This window comes from Pleurodeles waltl, chromosome 3_1 (assembly GCF_031143425.1).
Source record: "Pleurodeles waltl isolate 20211129_DDA chromosome 3_1, aPleWal1.hap1.20221129, whole genome shotgun sequence".
Lineage (NCBI taxonomy): Eukaryota > Metazoa > Chordata > Amphibia > Caudata > Salamandridae > Pleurodeles > Pleurodeles waltl.
Genome location: NC_090440.1, coordinates 395,555,467 through 395,567,454, shown reverse-complemented (window position 1 = coordinate 395,567,454; position 11,988 = coordinate 395,555,467). Strand labels below are relative to the sequence as shown.

Here is an 11,988-nt window from a genome sequence, read left to right as displayed (position 1 = left end):
ACCAGGCTTCAAGATGGCAGTGTTCACCAACCATATATACACACACACACGTTGCAGGAGTGAGTGCCAGCTCCCTGTACAGTCTTGTTCCCGTTAGGACTTACTGGGTGTGCCACACAACATTGGTACACTTGGGAACTATGTCAAAACGAGCTGCCCCCAGGCAGATATGTGAGCACCCTTAACACGCTGGTGTACTGTATTGCAATCTCACTTTCATGCGGTATTAAGGCACCCCCGCTTGATGTGTTGCACACGGCGCCCACACTAGTGGCCTCCATTATGAGTGTCGCCCCACTTGCCACTAGTTACTTGTAGGGAGCCACACCCTGCCCAGGAAGGAGCCCGTCCCCTGTAACATCTTACACACACTCTTGCCATGCGAGTATAAACTGTTTCATTCAGCGTGTAGCACACATGCTCCGCTCGTGCCCGGTCCACGGACTGTAAAAAAACCTCGTGTCGCAGGCAGCAGACATCCCCAACCCTAAACGGGCGAGTCCCGTGCCGTTCACACAGCGAGCGCAGTGTCAGAGCAGAGCGTTTCCTCAAAGGGTTAATCATAATTGCAGGGCGGGGAGACACACCCTGTCGAGAGGCACCGACCAGGAACACTCTCTGCACCTTCCTCCCAAGTCACTGCCTGCCAGGCCGCCGCCGCGGATCAGCCGAGCCTCGGAACCGGAGCGCAGGAGAGCCATCCACCCGGACCTGAACCAGCACCATGTCCACCTCGGACGAAGTGGACGGGCTCGGGGGCGTCTATCGACCCCAATATGGCTGTAAGTCTGGGGCACGGGGACCTTTGAAGGGCGGGTGGCGACACTGGACCGAAGAAGGAAAACAATCAACACAGTGGAGTTGTGTCCGTGAAATATGTGTTTATTTGTCCCCAGGAGTGAGGTACCCCCGCCTCCCATCGAGGTTCCTGTGAGCCGCCTTTTACTCTTCGACCCACAACAAATTCAGTATATCACCGGAACATGAGGAAAAGGGCGTGTTGGCAAGAGTTGAGCACTGGAAAAGGCTTTTCAACTCTGCCGCTGTTGGAGTGCAGACGCTTTGGTGTCGAGAGAGGAATTGTTTTACTGCATTTCCATGCGTTTCCCACGGCAAAGAGCAGCCGTGTAGGAGGGGCAGGTCTCAACTTGCCTTGGTCGAACTTTCCAATCTTTGAAGTTAAAAAAACAAAACGACAGTCTCCTTTTGAGAGACCCTCCCTGATTAAGTTTCCATGTTGTGGCCAAGCCGCGTGCATTCCCCTCTCCTTCATATATCTGATAAAGCACTCTGCGATTTTAGTTGGAGACGAGCTAAATAACGTTACAGACTAGGTCTCCGGAGAGCAGCTTGTTCTTGCGCTGTCTGGTGTTACAACGCAATATTACTTCCATTCAGGATATTGCTTCATCTCAAGGGGCTCGTGTCGGGAGAAGAAATATGTTTCGAAGGGGACGAAATGAGGTTGGAGTTTCCTACTTTTAGGTTTGAGATACTCCCCCTTCTGCAGCTAGAGGGGTTTTGGTTAAGGAAGGGGGCAGGCCAGCCCCTTCCGGCCACAGTTCCTTTCCGCACTTCAGCTCACAGGTCTCTTCACGCCTCCTCGCTCACTTGCAAATTTGTTTTGCCTTAAAACTTTATTCTGAACCCACTTTCAGCACGTCACGCGCTGCCACGTCGGAAAAAACTGTCTCTGTTCTCTCCTCGGCTCACAGTCTTGTTACTCTCCATCATTACAGTTTCGTATTTAAAAATAACATACTTATTTAGCAATGCCAAATAGCAGTGTTTACACGTTTTGTCTAGAAAGAAGACTGAGAACCCCCTCCCACCCACCGGTGTTTACATCCAGAGGGCCCACGTGATCCTACATTGTGTGAGACTTCTATGCGGGCCCACCCCCCTTTTTTTTTTGTCATCATGTTGCATTCTGGGATTTCTAGTTTCACGGGTAACGTTGTAATTATGCTCCTAAAAATACCAACTGGGAAAGTGCTGTCAGCCAAAACGTCTGAAGTAGACAATGGCTTCACAATGTGGACCAACTTGGTATTTTTATTGCTGCTTTCAGGCACACAAAGCCCAGTGGGCATAAGGGGCTCTAACGCTCTCCCAAACCCAGTTGTGTATCTTATCCCCGGTTGCGGCAACTTCCAGGATACACGCAGTTCTTAGGCTGATGTGTGCTAGACTCGGAGCCTCAATAACAGCCTCTTAAAAACTATTTTGCAGGTCATACAGTCATTGAAGTGCATAAAAAGTATGGAAACTGTGATCCCGAGTGCAGTTCAGGGAAGGTCTGGTGGGTTGGGGATAAAGGTGGTTTGGGGGCAGTGACAAGAAAAATATATATTTGCAATTGTTTTGTTGGCCTTTCACCTTCAGCTAAATACATATAAAATACACAGGTTTAATTAAAAATAAATGCAATTAAAGGCAATCCAGGGGAACTGCATTCTGTTATGTTAAGAAAGTCCAGATAACCGCTTAATGCTTTCACTGCAGATATATTTGTGTAATCAGACAACCGCAGAACTGAATCCTGGTTTGTGCAGTGGGGAATAATGATGTGTATTTATAGTGCTTACATGCCAACGTTCTCAAAGCATGCAAGCTGGACATTTTGATCATGAAATTGGGGTAATGTATTTTCATCATTGACATATTGAAACAGAGGGAATTTAAGGTGGCGGACAGCGAAAATAAATACTTTTTTGTCTTAAAAAACAAAATCAGGAGTGGGTCGTCTGAATTATGTCTTTTGACACGTATGATAGTGATATGAGGTCAAAGCTTGCAGCTGAAAGTACCGTATTGTACTGCACACGGCTGCCTCAAAGTATGCAAAGAGAAAGGTGGTGGTGTAATTTGCTAAAATGTGACTCAGCACAGCAATCAAGGAGAGTGGAAAACAGTGCCACTGAGGTATGGTGCTGTTTTTTAGGTCGAGCATGCAAGCGCTCTGGCCTGTTGTAATCTATCTGTGGGCTTTTAACCATGCCCACCGCCCTCGTTCATGGGTTTGCCTTTTAAAAATCCTTTGGTATCATTGGTGAATGCTTTACGTTTGGCTCTCCTTGGGGGAGTTTTGTTACCTCCTTGTCCACTGACCCTGTTACATGAATAATTGCACGATTGCTGATACGTTTGACTGCGAGCAAACTTCTTTTTCCTTTTGTGTCTCTTCTTGGTTCTCATGCTGGCCGTGGCACTTTGAAACTTGCTTGTGTCAACTGTTTTACTTTTCATTTTCAATTTATGTGGCAAGAAAAGTCCAGTTAGGAATTTACAACTCTGATAGCTCTAAGTCGAGCAAACGCGAGAATCATTGCATTGCAAATGCTTGTTGTGATTGCCGCTGTGCCTATCTGTATAAAAGGTATTTTTTTTTCAAAAGCTCAATGAACCCTTTGCAGCTGTTAAGGCTTTCTATAAGTTCCACTTTCAAACTTTTTCTTGTTGTATAAAAATATTCAACTCTAGATACTTGAATAAGTGGGGTGTCATCTCCATCCTCTGTGTGGCACTGGTAAAAGAAGGCGAATGCCTCTTCGGAACAGTGGAAAGATGCATGATTTTGCTCTGTTAATCTGAAGCCTAAAGGCTTAACCATACTCCATAATACTTGAAAGGAACACAGGGAAGCTTCTCCAAACATTTATAATATCTAACATGTCATCTGTATACATTAATATTGCATGTATGTGACCCTGTAGCACAGTCCCATGTGTCTCTCCAGGACCTCTTGCATTCTTTCATGGCAGGCAAAGAGTTCCATTGCTAATCTAAAAAAAAGAGAAAGGGGGCAGCCTTTTCTTGTACTTCTGTTGATATTGAAGTGGGGGGTAGACCCCCCCAACCCTCCAGTTTGACCTAACGTGCGGGGCTTGTGTAAAGCAGACAGATCCATGACAGTATCCCTTTCCTGAAGCCCATTGTCTCAAATGTTTGAAGGAGGTAATCCCAGTTGACTGTATCAAGCGTTTTTCCCAGGTTAATGGAAATCACTGCTGCATATTTGCAATTCACAGATATTCCGTCTATGATGTGAAACAGCATGCAAATGTTAGACACTGTTCTTTTTTCCTGAACAAATCCACTCCGATCTGTGTTTTCCAAAAAAGGAACCAATACTCGAATCCTATTGGAGTGCAGCTTACGCAAAATATTGCCTGTTAGGTTAGGTAATGATAGTGGACACTAGGACGAACAGTGAAGTAGGTATTTACCTAACTTTGGCAGCTTGGTGATGAGTACCTGGCAAGACAAGGGTGGTAGCATGCCCCGTTCTCTTGTCACCTCATACAAGCTTAGAAAAAGTGGGAGCAAGCAGTCTTTGAATGTGTTTTTTTATAAAATTCTAGGGGTAGACCATCACTTCATGGTACTGTCCCAGTCTCTATCTGGTCTATTGCTAAGCTAAATTTGGGCATTGATAGCGGTGCATCTAGCATCTTGATCTGCTTTCATGTAAGATGTGTTGTGTCTGCAGCAATGATATACGCTTGTGTGGCTGTTTCTACTGGTGTGCATACATCCTGTTTGTGTGAGTAATATGTGGTGAATATTACAGTTTTGTGTTTATTGTGAGTGAACACGGTGACCCTCCGCGCGTCTACTAGCTGTGATCATAAAATATGGAGACTCTGCATTCTAATGATTGGCCTGTTTTTTTTCTGCCGGAATAGAGTAAGGCCATATTCTTTGTAATTGTATTTATATAGTGCTTACTACCCCTGACGAGGCATCAAATCGCTTTTTGATGAGTAGCACGCTACTCCAGAACCCAAGAAGAATTGGTGGTGGATTAGTATAGGGAAATATGCGTACAGTATTATCATTATTATGAGCTAATTTGAGCAGAGGATATGTGAGTTTGTTAGTTGGATTGACTGGAGTAATGGAGGGAAGAATCCAGAAGTGTTAATTGGGAGTTTATAGTAATAGGATGAGGCTTGGGATGAGTAAAGGAGAGATGGAGGAGTGAAGAGTCTGTGGAAAGAGGTTAGGTAGATCATAGTAGCAGGAGGGGTTTAGGATGAGTAAAAGGTGAGATAAATGATGGAGAATTTAGTACAGTTGTTTGGGAGATCATAGCAGTAAACTGAGGTTTGGGGTGAGCTAGATGTGGTAGAGGAGGGAAGAGCTTAGGCAGGGTTGTTTTGGAGAACAAAGTAGTAGAATGGGATGAGTCGGAGTGGGGATAGAGGATAGATTGATAGAGACAGGGTGATGGGGGAGACAGAGTAAAGCTTACAAGAGAGTAACAATTATATTATTATTATATATATATATGTATATATATATAATAACTATTATTTTTAACAAAAAAACGGTGCAACTCGATTCGACACCGAAAGGCTGCACAATATCCAAACAAGCTCGTGGAATATGAAGAGTGAATACAAAAATTCAAAATCACTCATATGTGCAAAATCGTCGGCTCGGTTTTATTAAATAAGTTCATATAAAGGCAAAAATGGTAATAAACAAAATAAATGGATAAATAATGAGTACTTTCAAAAATAGTTCCTCAATACAATTTTTTTTTTAAAGTGCCTAAAGCAAACAAACAAACACACGCTGTCTCAGCCAAATGTCGACACGTTTCGGCAACAGCCTTCAACTGGACATTGGGAGACATTTTTACACCAGGCTATTTAAATCCTATAGTCCTTCTTTGCTTTTAACATCATAGCTAAGAAGAAATGTGCAAAAGGGGCGGCCATTTTGTAACGTAGCAGTCTTAGATTTAAGATCTCAATTTATATGCCCACATGTTTGGATAAAATTCAAGAATCTGAATAATGCATGGGTTGTATCTTATATGGTTCCCTAAAGCATCATATTATAACATTTTCACCTATAGATGGATAAATACATTTTCAATTATCAATTAAAAATTCTATAGAAGAAAATAACCCACATATAAATATTATTTTGCTTAAATATACTATCAGTTTTGGTTTTGCTATTCCAAAAACATAATATATAGATAACTATTAAGCATTATGATATAAACATCTTCAATTAGTAGATACAATTAATATATTCAAACTATGAATACATTAATTCGTAAATAGATTGACCAACCTGTGGATACAGGAGGAGATGATAAAAACGATGTTTATATTAATTTATATTTTGAATTTTATTTATAAATTTAATTGTATTTTTTTTCCCTAGTACAATAGAACTAGAGTAATAAATAGATTTGTAAATACATAGTAAGGGAATATATGCAAGGAATATAATAATGGGTAAAATAATATGAGAAGAAAAGTAGTATTGTATAAACACAGACTTTCAAGATTTGTAATATTTGATGTTAATAAGTGTACTTTTCTAACATTCATTTATCTTTCCTCAAATTTTCAATAGCAAAATGCTTGCTGTTAAAATAACATTTGCTCATTGTGATATAAAAAAAAGAGAGCAGGGATTCATAAGTATCTAATATAACAACGACCCTAAAAAGCCAAAGGCTCTGATCAACTTGACAAGTGGTGTCACATATATATCAAAGAGAGTCAGACTCAAGGAGGATCCCTGAGCAACACCACATATTGAAGTGAAAGATGGAGATGTAAAATTCCCAAAAACTACAGTTTGTTCTCTGTTTGAGAGAAATGATGTCAAAAACTCAAGAGCTGTCCCTCCGACACCTATGCTTTGAAGTCGTTGAATAAGCACTTACTGGCAAACGGTATCAAATGTGGTGGAAAGATCCAGCAGTCCATAATAATTTCTTCAGATGCTGTGACTGGCGCTGACTAAGTGCTGTAGTTTTCCTTAGATCGTATTATGTATTATCTCAAATCATCGTCTCGTCCAAAAAGGATGATAATTCGGAGTTTAGGTGTTTTTCCAGGATCTTCGCTGTAAAGGGCTCTAGCCTAAATCGCCTTAAAGCAAAAGGTATGCACTCTTTCTGTGTCACTGAGCCCAAGACCATAAATCCCCTCTCATGCTTTTAGTTCTTACATTGTAGCAGTCTGACTGGTCCACTTCCCATCGGATCCCAATATCAACACATTTTACTTAATGGTCCGCTCACTATCACCATTATGTCCAAGAAGAAATCTCCGTAAACTCTCTCTATCCCTTCCTGCATTCTTGACCCAAATACACTAGGAACTGGTTTATCTACAGAACAACGCATCGATCGATCTGTTCAATAACTCTGAAGCAAGTATTTAATTCACACCATCTGCCATGCACTTTCCATACTGCCATATGTCCACAAATGTGGATATCTCCTACACCCTTCACAATGGCGAGTATTCACCCTTTCTCAACTTTTTTTCTCATTTCATCCTCATGTCCAAAGTGCCTGACACACCCTATCTGTAGCCTACTCTCACTCGTCAGTCAGTGATTTTGTTATATACTGCTTTGCACTCTGCTCCGCCTCCTCTCACTTACATCTCCACAACACCGCAACAGCACCCCAGCAGCACTTAGGAAGATCCTCTCCAGTAGTCAAAGCAATCTGTCTTGTGCACCATCCAAGTCATTCACTCTTAATGACATTAAACTTCTTGCACTATCGTCCAGTGTTTCTCCCCGACACCTTTCTTTACCTATTCCCCAAACACACCCGCCGATCATTCTTCCCCTCCAACTATCACAGCATCTCAATTCTTTGCTCAGCAAAATAACAAAACCATAAGTCTTCAGCAATCTCATGCTCTGTCTGTCCTAAAATAATTTACTCAACACTGTATCACCACTGCTCATCACAATTTCCTTTCTTGCATCCTCGTACTTCTAGACCTATCTGCTAACTTCACCACCGCGGAGCATTAATTTTTATTTTATGTTTTCAACTCAATAGACCACTGGCCTTGCACACAAATACCATGTCTCCTATTTTTCTGTCGGGTTTTCTCAGTCACTTGGAATTTCAATCTCTTCCTGTCCTATTTTCAGTGGGCATCTCAAGTGCTCTGTCCTTGGCCCTCTATACCACCTCCCTCGGTGACGTAACATCTTAACGCTGATGTTGCCAAAGCTATTTCTCTTACGTATTTTTTTCCACTGGACCTGCAGTCATGCGTTTCATTCTTGCTGTCATAGCACATCTTCATGGTCACCCTTGTAAAACGCCTCTAAAACTGTGGTCCTATTTTCCCCCCTCCCCTCATTAGCACCTATTCAATATTAGCATTCTCTTTAGCCAGTTCATGAAAATGGAATCATTCAGACTGATCACGCAAATGCATCATCATATCAACTATTCAGCATAGCAAAGATCTGCTCACACATTAAATTAATTACAACCAAAACACTGATCAGCTTACTAGTATTCAGTAAACTACTTCATTGGTTGACTTGTGGTCTGCCCTCAGTACTCCTTTCCCACATATGACGAGCCCTTAGCTTTTACTTCAAGAGCTCTGTCTAACCTTCCTAGACACACCCCACCTCATTTTATCACCATTAAGCAGGCGGGGTTTCTGCCAAAGCAGGGACGTACATGAACTACGGACTCTTGTATTCAAAGCAGTAAATGGCATATTTCTGAATTAAGTCCATGACATGTTATCTCTGAGTGCCTGTCTGGAACCTGATATCTATCAACCATAATCTCCTACTCACAACCATGCTGCTTTTAGTCATCTTCAGCCCTTCTTCACTGGACCTGGCTCCAGGGTCAAAGTGGCCTATAGGGGATTCGAGCAGTGCCAGAAGAGCTGGCTTGACTGGTCAGTGTGTGGGCTGTCTATTTGCAAGATTTTGGGCCTGTTGTTATGGTCTTGTTGGCTGGTATTCACTGGTGATTTCCCAGCTATTAACCACAAACATTACCTGCAGCATGTATGAATGATACAGCTTTCCTTACCTTGCAAAATACATAGACACCTTGTCTTTACAAGTTCAAAAGTGCCCTATTTCCTAATGTGAAACACTTATTTAGCCATCTGATTCTTTTATGGTGGCCACTTTTATTTTGGTGCTGGGCCTTTTTTCTGTCCAGGACCAACCCTGCCTTCCTCCCACCAGGCATTCTAGCCACCCACCTCTATCCAGCACTTCAGAACCACATTGAAATATCATCTATGGTAGCCAGAAAGAGATTTGTAATTACTGCCCACTCTGCTGTACATTTGACCGGGGGTGTGTGAATTAATAAAATATCTACTTGTCCATGGGACAGGCTGCTTCATAAATGTACTTGTCTTGTAAAAAAAATCTACTTGTCCCTTTGGTACCATGTAGTGCGCCAATAAATAATGGCAGCAATCTCATTATATAAGAACGCTGATATTAGTCTGTCTGATAATGCTATAATAGGGCTTAAATACTAGTAATTACCTTAGTTTGCCACCTTTCTGTAGATCTACATACTGGTGCTGGAGGTACTGGTAAGCAAAGGCTCAAGGGTTGGAATGCCCTTTTGAGTCTATGCTATCTTATCTAATCTTTTCCCATACTGAAGAAAGTTGGAAGGGCAGAATTAAAACTTCTTCCAGGGTTGGAAAAAAAGTGGTTATAGGGAAAGTGAATTTGTAAACGCTCAACAGATTTTTGTATGAGCAAATCTACACACGCCTATTTACTTGTGCTAAAAAACAGTTCACAGATATTTTCTAGGAGTACAATTTCCTGGTCTACTTCTGTAAGTTCTTGTGAATTGATGAAATAAGGAAATCTGCACTAATGCAACCACATGTACCATGAGTGCACATTTGTGACTTTCTTTAATAATTGGGCCCCTAATTAAGTCTGTGATTAACCAAAATCTTGTGTTTTTTATTAAAATTCTATCACTATCCATCTGTCAGCTGGCTTCATTATGAATTATCCCAATGTTCTCTTTTATAAGAAGCATATCGGCACAAAAAGTCATTTTGTTCAAAGCCAGGAACTGCAGTGGCAATGTTTGTTTTTGCTTTGTGCCATTTGTGTAACAACGGTGATGGCCCGGCAGCTCCCAGAACAATAACATTTTACAAAATCCCTGTCAAAACAAGACATGCATTGACAAAGCCATAAGCAGGGCCAATGGAATTATGCAGCAGGAGAGAGTCATATTATACAGCAGAGTTGAGTAAATTATGTGGCAAGAAAAGCCAAACTATGCTGCATAATGCAGCACATTTTGTAATAGTATTACTTCAATATTTCGTTATTTTTAGGGTTTAGCGCACAAGCACTCAGACCCCTGTTGTAATCTCTATGTGGGCTTTTAACCACACACGTTACACCGATTAATTTGGTTTGTTCATGGACTAGCCGTTTAAAATTTGCTTGATTTCATTAGTGAAAGGTATGCACACGTCATGCCTTTTCCGGTGTTTTGCCCTCCTCGAGATCACCTGTAAACTACTGAAAACGACAAGGTTTGGTGTTTTCTGTATGGCTTTTGGACTACTTTTTCTTTTTATTTCCTACACAGCTCTCCCCTGGGTAGTAGTCAAGTGCTTTGCATGACATTGACCCTGTTACATGGATAATTGCACTTTTGCCGAATCGTTTGACTGCAATTGAACTTCTGTTTCCTTTCATGTCTCTTCTTCATGTTCCTGGCGGCCGTCGGCTCACTTATGTGAAATTGTTTTACTTTTCATTTTCAGTTTGTGGCAAGAAAGGTCTGGTTAGGAGTTTACAACGCTAATAGCTTTAACTCGAGCAAATGCAAAACCCATTGCATTGTAAATCCTTGTTAAACTTGGTAACACTCTCTGGGTATTGGTTGCACCTCATTAGTACCAGTTTAATGCCAAAATGTAGCAATTTTAAAAGTAACCAATCCAGCTTGGCAAAGGGCCTTCCGTTGAGTGGCAACACACGTCTTTGCATTTTTAGTAACATTTGAACCGTTTGAGCTAGAAAAACTCTTTCTTTTTTGGTTAAAATCTGCAGATTATGCAGCAGATAATGGACTATGTGGCAAACATGGCAAATCTATTATCATCCGAAAATCACTGTGGCAGCACAATCATAATTCCAGTGGCCCTAGCCATAAAACTGACCACCAATGCTGGACCTCTTGGCTTTGCCACTGCTTGTTTATTTTCATGTTTCCCATAATCTTTTTGAAAATAGTTATGCTAATTTTCATTATGAATATTTTTTGGAAATACTGCCATGCATTAACACATTTTACTAAATGATGCTGCAAAGAAATGGTACCTAAAAAGTCACAGTAATTTTGCAAAACATTTTTTTCCTAGTTTAATTTCTTTAGTGACCATTTTATTTTGTAAGTAAAGAATCATCAAGCTTCTGCAAGTATTTGCATCTATTCAGCTCAGAGCCTCAAATTGTTACACTTTTCAAACGTGTGTACACATTTCTTTACTGTCAGTAGTGCAGTTGGAGCTTCCAACATTTATTTACAGTGCTCACCCTATTAATAAAGGCTTTGCATTAATGAACCATAAATACAAGTTCCAACAGCATTAACATATGGACACACATATTACATGAACTGCAGAAAATTCCCTTCCCTGCTCCATAATGTAAACTGACAGCCAAAGGGTTTGTGCTGCAGGGAGTTGGGCCTACTTGTCCCAAGGACAAAACAGGGATGAAAACTTGTTGTCCTTGACAGCAAACAATATGTCCTGGGTGTCAGGCTATAAGAATTTCACACCCCTGAATATGTACATTTCACAGCTGTACGTTACACTAGTTATTGAAATGTTGTTCACTTAGATATAGATGGTGGCTTATTTCTGCCAGTGAAAGTCGTACCGTTGGTGTATTTTACCCAATTCACAACTCTCTTTGAATTTCTGTTGCCCATCTGACCTTCAGGCTTCTGTGTACCACTGCTCTTTAAACCGCTTTTGCTCAAGATATTATTCCTGCTAAACAAATAAAAAAGTGACGAACCCAGTGCACGTCACTCTCTCTAATACTGGCAGTTAGAAAATTGAAAGAGCTTTTAGAAACCCCAAAGGCATGTTTATTTTCTGACCGAGGATGAAAGTGCACTTCAGTGTTTGCCTCTGATTTCACGGACATCTGAGATTTATA

General features: G+C 41.2%; 1 protein-coding gene across 1 annotated transcript in view; it reads left to right on the top strand.

Moving 5' to 3' along the window:
• Positions 1-603: 603 nt before the first annotated feature.
• The window catches only part of IQGAP1 (IQ motif containing GTPase activating protein 1), a 424,957-nt gene continuing 413,572 nt past the window's right edge, over positions 604-11,988 (top strand). The window contains exon 1 of the mRNA XM_069222592.1: positions 604-782. Within this exon, the coding sequence (XP_069078693.1) occupies positions 725-782 (58 nt within the window). The 5' untranslated portion in view covers positions 604-724. The remainder of the gene's footprint in view (positions 783-11,988) is intronic.